Source organism: Paralichthys olivaceus, chromosome 10 (genome assembly GCF_024713975.1).
Source record: "Paralichthys olivaceus isolate ysfri-2021 chromosome 10, ASM2471397v2, whole genome shotgun sequence".
In the NCBI taxonomy this organism is placed as follows: domain Eukaryota; kingdom Metazoa; phylum Chordata; class Actinopteri; order Pleuronectiformes; family Paralichthyidae; genus Paralichthys; species Paralichthys olivaceus.
Window position 1 is genome coordinate 24197978 of NC_091102.1, and position 15419 is coordinate 24213396.

At 40.6% G+C, this 15419-nt stretch overlaps 1 protein-coding gene, 1 long non-coding RNA gene and 1 other non-coding gene across 3 annotated transcripts; 2 read left to right on the plus strand and 1 right to left on the minus strand.

Annotated features, from left to right (window-relative positions):
• Window positions 1–5062: 5062 nt before the first annotated feature.
• On the plus strand, window positions 5063–11199 carry LOC138411855 (eukaryotic translation initiation factor 4 gamma 1-like). Its single transcript, XM_069533101.1, has 13 exons — window positions 5063–5501; window positions 5894–6034; window positions 6299–6535; window positions 6671–6775; window positions 7414–7932; window positions 8196–8368; window positions 8539–8664; window positions 8745–8826; window positions 8942–9040; window positions 9350–9484; window positions 9606–9687; window positions 9798–9941; window positions 10050–11199. Exons 1-13 carry the CDS (start codon window positions 5115–5117, stop codon window positions 10223–10225), a joined length of 2406 nt encoding a protein of 801 aa, XP_069389202.1. The 5' UTR covers window positions 5063–5114; the 3' UTR covers window positions 10226–11199.
• LOC138411966 (small nucleolar RNA SNORD66) lies at window positions 5756–5833 on the plus strand. Its single transcript, XR_011244455.1, has one exon. It is a non-coding gene; the product is annotated as a small nucleolar RNA SNORD66 (small nucleolar RNA).
• Window positions 11200–14129: 2930 nt separating the features above from the next.
• LOC138411860 (uncharacterized) lies at window positions 14130–15336 on the minus strand. Its single transcript, XR_011244354.1, has 2 exons — window positions 14954–15336; window positions 14130–14325 (listed from the first exon to the last, which is right to left on the minus strand). It is a non-coding gene; the product is annotated as an uncharacterized lncRNA (long non-coding RNA).
• Window positions 15337–15419: the final 83 nt, after the last annotated feature.

A 15419-nucleotide genomic window follows, 5' to 3' on the forward strand; every position in this document is an offset into this window, starting at 1 on the left:
TATCCTGTATTTGTATAGCATCTAAAAAAACATTGTAACAAATTAAAAACATGTAAATCTACTTTTCACACATTTTTCTTATTGCAAAACCAAAATCTGCATTAAGAATTACAAAGAATTACAAAGATTTATTAGGGATTGCTCTGTGTTATTATGTTACTGTTAGTTTGTGGGACCAGTGTTTATGACCTCAGACTTATCACATAATTTTAACAAGTTTTGGGACAGCCAGGATCAGGTAGGCAAACAGATTATTAGGTTGCTTGTGTTAATGTCAAATGACAGATTTATAAACACACAGCTCAGCTGGCTGAGAGGAAGCATGTTTATGGAAATAGTAGTGGGCCAAAGACGGAGCCTTGAGGAACACCATAATTAAAACAGGAGCTAGCATCTGCTTTGACAACAGAGAGCATTCTATTCAGTATTACATTAGTAGCTTTAAGGCAATCAATCAATCAAATTGTATTTGTAAAGCCCATATTCACAAATCACAATTTGTCTCATAGGGCTTTAACAAGGTGTGACATCCTCTGCCCTTAACCCTCAACAAGAATAAGGAAAAACTACTAAAATAAACCCTTTAACATAGGAAAAAGAACGTAGAAACCTCAGAGAGAGCCACATGTCAGGGATCCCTCTCCCAGGACGGACAGAAGTGCAATAGATGCCACGTGTAATGGCGAAAAATCAGCAAAATAAGAGTATTTACAACATCGATTACATTAAGCACAATTGAAAGAATTGAGGAGTTATCCAGTTGTCTAGACAATGGGCATCACTTCATAGACAGATTGTTGATTATCGTGTCTGCAACAATAAACTTCATCTATGATACTATGTAAAACTAGGTGAATTAATTGTGTCATGGTAAAAATGATTTTCTCCATTTTAAACTACAATCTGCTCACTTCAGCTCTGTATTGACACTGGGTGGATACCAGCAGTTTGTGCACACCGATCTTGTGTTTTCATTTTATTTCAAAAGGAAGTAAATGGCAGTTGACACTGAGTTGAAAGCTGCCATTCATTTCAGCTAAAGGAAGGGTAACTGTTAGTTGTGTTATTGTTATTTCATAGTCGGGTGAATCTGAAGAGTATTCGGCTGTTGTATCTGACTGGGATACAATCATTGTGAATGGCAGCTGAACTGTGACAGTCACTGTCTGGTTGAGTCGCCGAGAAAAGCTGCAAGTGATAATGAGGAAACACCTTAATGAAAAATAAGAAAAGCTGATCTATTTAACTGACAGTTACAGTCCCTTTAATTAATCAAGGTTCAAAATACTGTCAGGAAAAAAAATATGAGAGTGAAGGGAAGAAATGCTCAGATATATATTTTGTTCATCGACACATTGAATTAGTTTTTAATTTATTTAACCTTGCCTGTTTTCATCAGAACTGCCTCTCACTTGTGTTGTTGTTTCCTTCAGTATGACTGAATGTGTCATTAAAGAAAGTTGAGGAAGTAAAATGTGTGCTGAATTACTTTATATATACACCATTCAACTCAGTCAGAAATCCTTCTGAAGGCTATGTCCATTTTGCTAAAATGCATTTAAGTCACAATTGTTGCTCCTCTCTGATTTTTGAAAGTCATATAAAAGATGTTGAATGGACTTCGCTAAAACGTAAAAACGTACATCACATGTAAATGTAGACTTTTGTTTTTCTTTTGCATCAATGCAATTTTTTTATTGTTTTATTTTCCTTATGCAATATCAACCACCAGCTCCGCAGGTCCATTGTCAATAGGTCTTTGGTCCCTAGCTTTGCATTCAACCCATATAAGTGTACTAGCAGTAAGTGTGCCTGACCTTTGTTGTCATGGTAACAATAATATGACCTATAGGAGAGTATTGGTTGCAGGCCGACCTTTATCATTATTGTAGCAATAAGGTACGGCCATGAGGTTTAGGGCCAAATATACTTAAGGTTTTGGGTTAAAATAAGTTTTTTCTTTACCATCATGTTTAGAATACTAAATAAGGTAGTGGACCAATCATGGACTAATTAAAAAAAAGAAAAAAACTGGTGTCACACAGAAATAGAAAAGCAGTCCTGTGTTTTGTCAACCCATCCATCAATGTATAGTGATTCTATACCCATTTGTTTTGTTTTGCCTTCCTACTGTTCTGTTCTGATGAGCTGCATGTTTACAAAAAGTTAAGTAGCTGAGAGGATTCTCTGCATTTACATTGGAATAGAATGACCCCCCCTTGAAATTACTTCATTACGGTTTCTCATAAATTTTATGTGAAAAGCTACTGGACAGTAAAATCTTAAAGTCCAGTAAAACATTACAAGATTTAGTATTTAAAGGTGAAATATATACGATTTCTCTGCCACCGAACATTGTTTCTTGCCTGAAGCGGGTGGTGCATGGTGATGGTCACTTGCCATAAGCTTCAGCCATCATTACAAGACAAGAACTGAATGAGAGACTGAATGCTACCATGACTCATTGCTAAACATAAGATTGGAGTGATAGAAATAGAAGTAAGACAATTATATGCTTTCTATAGTTGCACCGTTTCTGCTACAGATTAGTGACTCAACAGCTGTTAATGCTGTAATGTTGGATGTGTATCATGCAGCCTCGTTTAAATGTATATTTAACAATGTCAAAGCCACCCTTGGACGTATCCAAGTAACAAAAAGTTTGCAAGAGAATTGTGCATCTGCTGCTGTGAGGCTCATCACATGCTTGTGTTGTGTGTATATCTGTAATTAGTCCATAATTACCAGTTAGGGTGTTTGACAGGAGAAAAGGTGAGACTGAGAGACCTTTATCAGCAGGGCATCTGCAAATGAGACAGCTTCACAATTAACTAGGGTCTTCTTCATTTCAGCTCCACCAAGTACCGCAGGATTTACATCAACTTTCTTTTTTACCAGGCTTTGAAACAAGTCAACAGGCAGAAAATCTCAATTAACTCTCTCAGCCGCCGTAATCGTCCCACAGAAAGCCCATCAACTCTGACCTGCTGTTAAATCAAGACACCCGCAGTTCCTCTTCTCATTAGAAATAAGAACAAAACAGGGTTTTTTTTGGAAGGCATGTCTGGTTCGTCAACTTGGAGAACAAAAAGTTGACAATTTCATTAAGAGCTGTAGAGTCCCAGCTCAGAACATTCCAAGCTCTGCTGGACAATGACTCAGTAAATGAACTATTGGAGTGATTAAGTCAGTGAGGACCTTGCTGTTGCTGACCTTTGAGTGTGTGAAGAACTGCGGAGAAAAATGTGTGGGAGCTTTTGAAAGTGGCCTCACTTCTTGGACTGATATTGAGTGTGCGGTTTGATTGCGGCTGTGGCTGAGGGGTAGAGCGGCCGTTCTCTAACCAGAATGCGGCGGTTTGATCACAGTCTTTTCCATTTGCATGCCGAAGTGTCCTTGGGCAAGATACTGAAGCCATAGATGCACTGTGTGAATGTGTGTGTGAATGCGTGACAGGTAATCTGTACTGTAAAGCTCTTTGAGTGGTCATCAAGACTAGAAAAGCGCTGTATGAATACAAACCCTTTAACATCAACTATAACATTTCACCAGCTAACCTAACTCAAGTCAAGTCAAAGACAATTTGGCAAATATATGAACATTAATGTCACAACTTGTTTAATTCAATTTTAAGGACTTGACCTTCTATGTAAAGAGCCTTGAGATAATGTATATGATGATTTGGTGCTATACAAGTAAAATTGAATTGAAATTGAATTGAATTGAATCTTTCAGGCCAGTTACGACTCCAAGCTCTGTTATCTTCCTCTGCGTCTGATCATGTGATCGCAACTCGTCTCCATCTGATGCTGCAGCAGGATCGAGTTCCGTCAGCGATTTCGCTGGTCATAGAAACTTCTTCTCCAGACAGAAAACATGATAACATGATGGGGGACATTTTCCAGCTTCATATACGGGACACTGAAGTAACAAACTTTACTCGCGTTTCTCTCACTCAGACTGTTTACAGGCTTGTTTTGAAGGCATGAATAGTGATTTTCCTGAATTGTTGTCACACTGATTCAGTCACATTGTCATTTGCTACTGTATTAAAATAACATATTCCGCTGGATTGTAAAAAATTCATAATTGTTTTTTTTATTTCATTATTTACATTTATGAGCATTTACCGCAGCAGTCGCCATCTTGACTCGCTTCATCAATGAGAATTTTCCGTCTACGCTTTCCTTTTTTTTAATTCATTTTTGCTGAGTCAATATTTTGTTGTTCAATAAGCTGGAAACTGTCCTGAAAGCTTTTCATAGGACTGCTGTTCGCTCTCACGTGCACTGGTGGGGCTTGTGCCCTTCTAACCCGTCACCTCTTACATTAGTCACGCCTGCTGCATCTGAGGGCATCAGAAATAGATGAACTGACGGCTCAGAGCACGAGGGAACTGACACAGTCTGAAGTGATATATCATATACTGTAAGTCATATCTCCACCAACATTCAATCAATTAATCTGCATCGCATCACACGCACACAAATATCACTCCTATAAAAATGTTGGATTGGAAAAGCTCACTTTTCTGTGTTATGACCAGCAGAGGATGACTCCAACAGTAGTTTCTGTAGAAGTCTATGAGAAAATGATTCTCACTTGATTCATAATGTCAGTAAACATAAGGAGTTTTATGAGTTTATAAGGAGTTATCTCTAGTTTCATGTCTTCTTAAATACAATATGATGTTCATTGTATAAAATTGCGGTCCATCTACAGTCAACTGTGGCCGTGAGAGCTCAATGTGCTACAAATGTAGAAAACCATGCAAATAGAGAAAACACAATTCATCCATTTGACGACACATATGCTGCAAAAGGTCACAACACAAGCAAATACAGAAACTCTTAATTTGCAAGTGTTTTCTTGATTTGCAGTACGTTGAGCCCTCAACCGCCATACAAATACATCATAAAGCACTACATTAAAGGAATTTTTAGGGTTTATTGCTTTATTTATAGTTTAGTATAGTTTATTGTAGTTTAACTGCCTATTGATCAAAGCATCCTGTCCTGCCTTTGATCTTGACCCTATATATGTAGGCGGCAAGAAGCATCTGCATCATATTTTCTGAAGGACCAACATAAAATATTCAACTTGAGACAGGAACCATGTCAACTAGTACGAGATTAGATAGTGAACCACGTCCCTCTGAGCAGATCCAGAGGAAAGTCATCCCCTGGAAAGTGACAGCAGACTTGAAGCTGCACAAGGCTGAGAACCCCTGGGAGTCTTCAGTGAGGACAGGTGTTCACAGCTGCGCAAAGCCAGAGAACGATCCAGAGCACGTCAAGACCCAAGTGGTGTTCAAACTGTTCCGCGGCATCCTTAACAGAGTGACCCCCGAAAAGTTAGATATCCTGGTGAATCAGGTGACTGAACTCGACATCGACACCAAGGAGAGGCTGAGCGGAGTCGTAGAGCTCACCTTCGAAAAGGCCATCTCAGAGCCAAGTTTTTCAAGGGTCTATGCCAAAATGTGCCAAAGCCTCAAGATGGTAAGTATGGCCTTTTGAATTCTTTGAAATTAAGCCTGTGAATGTTTGTGTGTTGATATTTTAGCTTAGATAGTGACAAAAAGCCTTCAAGTGTGAGGAATTGGTTCAGAGAAGGAGCAAAATATGTGTCTGTGATCTACTAATAAGGACACAATCACTTTAATATAATGATATGATAACCATGTCTGGTATATGTAACAGAAACGTGCTCCTGGATTGGTGTTTACCATTCAAGTCCTAGTTGACACATACCTCTACCAGGCTGATGACATGAATTTAGTGCCATAGTTCTGGGCCAATGGTCAAAGTAATGGGATCGAGGAACTGAGAAGCCATTTGCACTACATAACCCGACCACACGTCCTCTCCTGTCCTGTTTTCTCTCTTTGCAGCTCACAGTCCACACCCCAGATGGACTGAAAGTCACTTTCAACAAGCTTCTGCTCCTACGTTGTCAAAAGGAGTTTGAGAAAGACAAAGATGACAATGAAATCCTGAAGAAGAAACAGGAGGAGCTGGAGGCTGCTTCAGGGGTACAGTAACGTATTAAGAACTACCAGTTGGGTTTTTCATTTATGCACAAAGGAAGTCGTGGTGATTGAACTTGAGTGACTGATGGAGGGGATCCAAAGACAACCACATACTGTGAAAGCATTATGCAAAGATGCTACAGAATCTTATCTATATTTGGAACTGTCATGTTAAACATCTGGGTTTTAGAGATATAAACTTAACTATCCCTCTGCTAAAGTTTCTTTTTCTTGATCCATAATTTTTTCAACATCTTTCCCTGACAGGACCAGGAGAAGAAGCAGCTCACTGAAGAGTTAGAGGAGATTAAATACAAGGCCAAAAGGGAGTCTGTGAGTAACCTGAAGTTCCTCGGTGAGCTGTACAAACTTAAAATGCTCACAGATGGCATCGCGTGCGACTGCATTACCAAGCTGCTCAAGGACAATGATGAGGTGTCCCTGGAGTGCCTGTGCACCCTAGTGTCTGCCATCGGCAAGCAGCTAGAACTTGGGATAAGAAAGGTACAACACTCACAGTTACATATAGAGGAAGTGTGTGGTAGAGAGGAAATTAAGTTCACATGCATACTCATTACATGTATATTAGTTCTAATGAATGTGTAGCTGGATTAAGTTTTAATTTGTGCTTGTCTTCAGACTTGTTTGGACAAGTGTTTTGATCAGATGAAGCAGATTGTAACGGTGAAGAGTACCAGCAACAGGATCTGCTTCATGTTGCAGGATGTGCTTGAACTTCGACTTGTAAGTTACAGAAGCAACACAAACCACAGATTTACACAAGGATATGCACTGGCAATCATGAGACAAATAAAGCAAAGTGCTTATGAATAGAACCAATCAGATCACAATGATTGATGCAAGTCCATCAGTGCTGAGACCTGCTTTCAAAATTGTTATGCAAAGAAAATGAAAATGTCAGAACACATTCACTGATCCACTGTGTGGACCACTATCAGCAAAATCTGACAAAGAATGTATTAGTTCAGCAGAATCAACAGAGCATTGCACCATATTACTTGGAAATATGATTCTATGTCACATTGTGCTGATCATCCAACACTATCCTGTTTACTGAAGGATCAGTGGGTTTAATCATTTCTTACATTATTTGTCCTATCTTGTTCTCATTTATGTATTTTGTGTTCATGACTATAGGTATTATGTTGAATATGTTATCAGTCCCTTATTAATTAACATTTTATTTACATTTCACATAACTCATTTTCTTATTTCCGCTCTTCTAAGAAAGTATATATTTTCTGACGTCTAATATTCCTTGTTTGGGTCGATCTTGTCAAAAGTGGAACTGTTAGTAAAATATTTATCATTAATCACCTGTGTCCTGCACTCTCCATCTCTCTCCCTTCCACCCATTACAGAACAAGTGGGTTCCCCGGCACAAGGACCAGGGCCCCAAGACCATTGGCGAGATCCGCAAAGAGGCTAATCTGGAGGGCCAGCGGTTCAACCAGCAGCCCCACCGACGAGACAACCGATGGTTCAACCAGCAGCCTGACCGACGGGACAATCAACGGTTCAACCAGCAGCCTGACCGACGGGACAATCAACGGTTCAACCAGCAGCCTGACCGACGGGACAATCAACGGTTCAACCAGCAGCCTGACCGACGGGACAATCAACGGTTCAACCAGCAGCCTGACCGACGGGACAACAGACAGTTCAATCAGCAGTCTGATGGACGGGACAACCGACAGTTAAACCAGCAGTCCGACCGACAGAAAGGCCAGCAGTTCAACCAGCAGCCTGACAGACAAGTCGGTCGATGGTATCAGCACCACAGCACCTTCAACTCCACCAAGCCCAGTTTGACGGAGGAACAGCTTGAAAAGAAGTCCAGCGCCATCATCAAGGAGTACCTGAACATCAATGACATGAAGGTACGCTGATGAGCAGTTGTTAGAAGAATGAAATGATACCTTTAGCACCACTTTCCTTGACAGTTCCTTACCTCACTCATTTCCTGTGGCTGCTTCACAATAAAAGTCGCTGTGTAGTTTGCTGGGTGAACAGTTTTAATGTGAAGCGGTAGCAGCACTTTGACTTCTCGCAGTAATAGTTACAGTTATGACCGTTACACTGAAGTTTCTGTAAACATCATCATTTATCTCTGTCTGTGTTATGTCCCTCACTGTCCCAACAGGAGGCGCTGCAGTGTGTGCAAGAGTTGAAGAGCACTCAGCTGCTATTCCTTTTTGTGAGAAAAGGGCTGGAGTACACGCTGGACCGCAACGCCACCACCAGGGAGCGCATGGGCCTGCTGCTGCACCAGCTCATAAAGAGTGGCATCCTCCCACCTGAGCAGTACTGTAAAGGGTCAGTGTTGAGTTCCACAGAGGTTTCACAAAAACAAAACCAGCCAAATGCTAATTCAGTTGGAAAATCTTCTTTTCGTCATCTTATTAAAAAAATTCAACTAGTTTTTTTTGTTTTGTTTTGTTAAATCTTCAAATACATATTGAGATGTGTGCTCTCTGTTTGTTCAGGCTTCAGGGAATCATCGAGGAAACTGAGGACCTGGCAATAGATATCCCCAAAATCTGGCTGTACCTGTCAGAGCTGCTCACTCCCATGCTCCTTGAAGGTGGGATCCCAATGGGAGTGCTTTTCAGGTAAGTAGCCAAAATAGAGAAGGAAAGTTTTTAATTTCTCATTCATTCACTGTTAATTTGTTCCTTGGTTTTGTCTCCAGGGAGATTTCAAAGCCTCTGATCCCTCTGGGAACAGCTGGAGTCCTGCTGGTTCACATCCTCAACGGACTGTGCAAAGCAATGGTGAGAACTGTCTCCATATGTGTCTCCTTATGTCCATTGTCTAGATTCTATGCAATATAATGATCAGTGGATGTGTTTATGAATCAGTCAGTAACTATGTGTATCTTCTCATCAGAGCCGTGAGAAGGCAGGTATAATGTGGAAGGAGGCCGGCCTCCGGTGGAAAGACTTCCTGCCCGAGGATGAAGACGTCCACAAGTTTGTGACAGAAAAGGTGAGAGGTCACTCTCTAGCTTCATCACCAACTGAAAGATGATCTGAAATATCAACTATGCTTTTGAGATATTAACAGGTTTAGAAACTAGTACGAGTGAAAGTGGAATATTGGAGGAAACGTCAGTTCCTTTGAAACAAAAATAGAGAAGAAACTGAAGATGGGTCATGATTTAAACTCTGTGCCATCTTCTTTATGGTCAACTCAAAGTTGACAGTTAGGTTTTGTTAAATATGGTGAATTACAAGTGGGGGGAGTGGAGGAACCAGGAGGTGCAAGACATGTTAAACATTATGCCTCTGTCTATAGAATGTGGAGTTCACTCTGGGCAAGGAGACGAAGGAGAGTCAGAAGAAGAAGCTGAGCTCTGCAGAGCAGAAAAAGGAGCTGGACACACTGATTCAGGACAAGGCCGACAACCACACCATCTCTGACTGGATTGAGGTTTGTTCCTCCAGTTCAAATTCAATCTACAATCTGTTGTTGTTCTGGCTGAATGTTTCCTCTGCATGAGAGGACTGCAGCTGTTTTCTACATGTGCGTTAATAAACATGTTTGTGTGTAGAACAACCTGGATGAGCAGCAGACCTCCTCCAACACGTTCATCAGAACTCTGACGACCTGCATCTGCCAGTCAACAATCATCTGTAAGTCAAGTTCTTCACTTTCCTTATGAGAGAATATGGATAACAGACTAAATATGATGAGGTGATGGTCCTGTCAGTGTTTAATGAAGCTTTCCTTTCTTTTACCTCAGCTGATGAAAACTACTACATTGTGGACCACGATCTGATGAGACAGCGAGCCACACTGCTGAAGAAATACCTGCATGATGAGGAGAAGCAGCTGCAGGCTCTCTCTGCCCTGCAGGTCCTGATGGTGCAGATGGATCACCCTAGCCGTGAGTCTCATTACTCATATATATATTTTACTTTCAGACACCATGAATCTGTTTCTGTGCACAATGATTCTAATTGTTTGAAATATCTTGTCGTCCTCCCTCCATCAGAGCTGCTGCGGATGTTCTTTGACTGTCTTTATGACTTCGACGTGATCACGATCAGGACGTACTACAAGTGGGAGTTAAACAAGAACCCCGGCGAGCAGCAAGGCAAAGACGTGGCCCTCCAGTCTGTTACTAACTTCTTCGCGTGGCTCCATGACTTGAAGGCTGCCAATCGCTGAAACTTAGGACTGAACGATTAATAGAAATTTGATCACGATTTCGGCCTCTCACGCTCATAATCGAAGAAAAACGATTAATGTGCCGCCGCGCTGCCTGTATGCAAATTACTGCGCTGTAAAGCAGAGTGAAGGCACCAGCTGCAGCAGTGAGTTTGTGGATCGATTGTGGAAAGAGCGATTGACAACATGGCAGAAAAGCAGCCCGAGCCTTTAGTTGAAAAGAAAAGTAGGGCAAGCTCGGTCATTTGGAGACATTTTGGCTTCAAATCGTTGGACGTAGAGCAGAAGGAGATTGTTTGCAAAGTTTGTTACGCCGTCGTGTCTGCACCCCAGGGCAACACGACAAATATGTTTAACCATTTAAAGTTCAGCTATAAAGTGGTCTATGACAAAGTACTGACAGAGCAAAAGACCCAAAAAAGTGCAAGAGCTTCAACTTCAGCCACCGCCACCGCAACACAGTCCTCCATTGAGGACACTCTTTCCAATGCCGCTCCATATCTCACCGGCTCCCGGCTACAGCGAGAGATAACGGAGGCGGTGACGTTCATGCTAGCGAAGGACATGTGCCCCATCAGCACAGTTTGCAACCCAGGGTTCAAAACACTGGTGAAGACGATGGACAAGCGGTATGTGTTGCCATCCCGCAAACACTTCAGCAGAGTGGCACTGCCTGCTTTGTATGATAAATGTCGCGCTGAAGTTGAAAAAGATATCTCCACTGCCAATCAACAAATAATCGTGTTTATTAATCGTGATTTCAATAGGAATCAAAATAATCGGGATTATTGTTTTTCCCATAATCGTCCAGCCCTACTGAAACTGACATCAAATTCTTATTTCCATCTTTTTCATCCATTCCTTCTCTTTTTTCCTGTGAACTGTCAGCAGAGGGTTCACTATCTATCTATCTATCTATCTATTTTTTTTTTATGACAAATGGGAAATAAGAATAAAAGATGATGAACACATGCCTGAGTTAGTGTTTGCCTCTGATCCAGTTTCCTTTATTCAAGATTCAAGATTCAAAGATTTTATTGTCAAATACACAGAGAACACACGTTTCCCTATGAATTGAAATTCTTGTGCTGTCCTTTCTGGAATACCGACCAAATTTACATAAAAATTCAATAAGGCTATGAACATGTTAAAAATAAGGCAGAAACAAGGCGAATGAGGTGAATAAGGTGAGGATTGTGCAAAACACTTCTCTCTGTCCCTCTGCCCCCCCACATTCATTTATTTATTTTAATACATGTCAATGACTATTTCACTTTGTCCTCCCATAGTCTCTCTCTCTCTCTCTTTTTCTCTATCTCATTTCAGATATCTCTCACCCCGGAACTTCAGGACAACAACTTTTACCATTATTACTATTTTTAATTACAATATTTCAGTAATTAATTATTATATAAATTGTGCCTGTTATCACTAATAAATAATAGTCTTTACACTGTTGTTTACATTTTAACTAGTCAGATCTGATCACATCTATCACTCTCTCTTCTCTCCCCACTTTTCCATCCATCTCTCCTCTCCTTTTTCTTTGCTACCGGTCGAGGCAGATAAGCGCCCACACTGAGTCTGGTTCTAGAGGTTTCTCCCTGTTGATGAGGGAGTTTTTCCCTTCACAGTCTCAGAGTGCTGCTCATTGTTGAACTGTTGGTTTCTCTATTTAACCATGTCAGGATGTAGATGTTTTAATAGTTGGCCAGACTTAAAGGTGGTGTTACGGTTTTGTTGTGGCTGGACCCGGAAGCAGACACAGAGAGGAACAGTTTGTGAAATTAGTTTTTTTTTTTTTTAATGAAAAGCTTGTGGCAGGCAGGCAACAGGCTGAAGGCTGGCTGAGGGTGAGCAGGAGCGAGGGCATGCGGGTTGAGCTCTGGCGATCCTGAGGCATGGGAAAAAAACAAAGTGAGTCACATGTACAAAAAACAAGCGAGGAGGTTCTTTTTCTAAGAAACACTACGAGTGAAGCTGAGAGTGTGAACCACAGGAGTGACTGTAACAACCTGGCAAGGAGTGGAGGACAGACCTGGGTATTTGTAGCGCTGGTGATGAGGATGATTGAAGCCAGGTGTAGAACTCATGCCAGGAGTAGAGACCACACCCACGCACACCCGAGGAGGAAAAGGAGGAGGGACATGGAAAACACCACGGAAACGGCACAAGCCATGACAGGTGGAGTGAAAAGTCATCAGTTGTGGAGAGGAAGGGATGTGAGGAATAATGATGTTTTATGTAGTATCTCCAGGAAGACATTCAATGTGTTATACTTAGTTATTTATACAAAAAGTATAACAACAAGTTGTATGACATTCAAAAAAGGGAGTGCTAGAAGGAGAACGTTGCCTGGATCCTTTCTCACCATCTCATAGCTGGCTACTGGAGGTCATGCCTGTTGGAATTAGTTTAAATCCCACTTCAGTGTGCCTGAGGAACATTTTTGTGAAACTCTCTGCATCATTTTGTGTAAAGAGTACAGAGGCATTTGTGTTTTATAGAACTACCTGCAACATATATCCACTAAGAGCTCCTCTCTGAGTAGCATTCGTTAATAGGAGGGAAATGTTAATTTTCAAAGCTCGACTCCCACATGAAAAGGGATGATTTATTCTCTTTGCCTGCTCAGCCCGACAGTTACTGGGAGGGGACAGTATCTGCGAGTCTTCAAGGAAGAGAGATTCCTTTTGTGACTTTATCATAGATTTACCGAAATGTGTGATGCCATGCTCCGGAGGTAGCACATTTGTTCTGTTTGCTTTATCTGTATTTCAGATGTGGCATCTTTGTTCTATAGAGGAAGGGCAGGTGGATTGATCTGCCAAGAGGGAGAAAAGAGGGAATGCAAAGTCCCTCAGCTGTTAGAGAAACAGATCCTAGATGTGGGAAGGTTGTAGAGGAATGGGAATTTCTTTGATACAAATGCTCGTACGCATTTTAGGACCTGGCACACATAATACTACAGTGGGTACACATTCAGACACACAGGAAGTTAGCATGCTTTGGATACAGGATTTTACATCTTGGCCGGAGTATAGTACATTTTGGAATTCCATTTAAGTAACTGAATACCACCAATACATGCTGAAAACTTTAAGAAATCAATATTTGAAATCACTTTTTACACACAAGTATGAGTCCATCCTTACAAATTGGTTTATGATCTCTAAAGGATAACGTTATTCATTCTAAACACGTGTAGACATGTAGTGGAACCTATGATTTCTCGCATTAAACTGAAAACGAAGTTTTAGTGAAATTTCTGAGAGAGCTGCTAAAATGTAGCTTTGAGCTGCTAAAAAATGTTGATGCACACATCTGAATCATCCTCAGTTAATACTACGTGTTTAAAGCTACAGTGCTACGGACTTCAGTGTTTCCCCTCTGATTTTTTTTAGCAACGGGGACCAACCCCTCCAACTTATGAATAAACAAATACATAAACAAATAAATTGATAAATAATAAAATAAATCGTAATGTAATTATTTTGACACTCTACATATCAATGCACCAAGGCTTGTGTGCTGAAACACTCAGTAAGGTGGCCTTGCTTCCAGTGCAACCAGGCTCATTAATGAGAGATTTAGCTCCTCTGCTCTTTTCTAATCACTCACACGTATAATATGTATGCTCCTGGATAAACAGGGCGTCAGATCTTCTGCAACAACAAAGTTAAACACTGTTTTATGTCATAATCTGCAGGAGGAATTTTTTTGGTGTGTGTGCGTGTCTGCCTGTCTGTCGCTCTTCACACACACAAAAGTTATTTAGTTCTTAATTGATGTTGAAGTGCATGCATGCAAAATGGTGGACTATCAAATTGTATAAATACTTCTCATAAACTCTGGAGCGAATCAAACAAACACAAAGTAGGGTTCACTACTGTTCAGATCCTAATTACATCTAATTAGTGTTTATTGTAAATGTGTAAAGTGAGCACAGGTCAGTGGGGGAGTGAGGAGGGAGGACATGCAGCACTGTGCAAGGATACAGGATTCATAAGGTGCGTCTGCTCTGATCCTGAAGCAGCAGCTGCAAGAATTTTGAGTGGAGGGGAAACCCTTGACTTGCTATGTAAGTAGGATCTCAGAACCTAAAGTGCAGACACATGACAAAGGCAGATAATATAAACGTGAGCTACAATGGCACTCAGTAAAGTGCATATCAGTCCCCTTAAAGGTTCAGTGTGTACGATTTAGGTGAAAGGGATTTTTGGCAGAAATTGAATGTGAAATAATCCTTGTGATGTTTTCACTAGTGTGTTTCATCTAAATTGTATGAATTGTTGTTTTCTTTACCAGAGAATGAGCTCTTTATATTTAAATACTTTATATTTACATGGAGGGGGGTCCTCTCTGTGGAGGCAGCCGTGTTTTTTACTGTCGTCCAAACTGGACAAACTAAAACCTTTTGAGTTTTCATGACAACTGAAGTTCACCACAGGTTCTCTCTCATGTTTGGAAGGAGAGGGTGAGGTGAGGAGTATTCAGCTGCAACATGAAACTTCACCACCAGATGTCACAAAATTCTACACACTGAACCTTTAAATGCAACCCATGTAGATTTCAATTTTAATGAATGATCACAAGCTTACAACAGCGTCTCAACTGATTCTACAAAAACACAATATTCAATTCTTTCTTTTTTTGCAGTGTTCCCTATAAACATGAAATCAGGGCTTTATATCACTCCTATAAAAATGTTGGATTGGAAAAGCTCACTTTTCTGTGTTATGACCAGCAGAGGATGACTCCAACAGTAGTTTCTGTAGAAGTCTATGAGAAAATGATTCTCACTTGATTCATAATGTCAGTAAACATAAGGAGTTTATGAGTTTATAAGGAGTTATCTCTAGTTTCATGTCTTCTTAAATACAATATGATGTTCATTGTATAAAATTGCGGTCCATCTACAGTCAACTGTGGCCGTGAGAGCTCAATGTGCTACAAATGTAGAAAACCATGCAAATAGAGAAAACACAATTCATCCATTTGACGACACATATGCTGCAAAAGGTCACAACACAAGCAAATACAGAAACTCTTAATTTGCAAGTGTTTTCTTGATTAGCAGTACGTTGAGCCCTCAACCGCCATACAAATACATCATAAAGCACTACATTAAAGGAATTTTTAGGGTTTATTGCTTTATTTATAGTTTAGTATAGTTTATTGTAGTTTAACTGCC

Bases quoted from the DNA above. Each gene is read 5' to 3' on its own strand.
- LOC138411855 (XM_069533101.1), top strand. From the start codon at position 5,115: ATGTCAACTAGTACGAGATTAGATAGTGAACCACGTCCCTCTGAGCAG. The intron at 7,933-8,195 runs GTACGCTGATGA...CTGTCCCAACAG, and splicing joins TGAACATCAATGACATGAAG to GAGGCGCTGCAGTGTGTGCA. The intron at 9,041-9,349 runs GTGAGAGGTCAC...CTCTGTCTATAG, and splicing joins ACAAGTTTGTGACAGAAAAG to AATGTGGAGTTCACTCTGGG.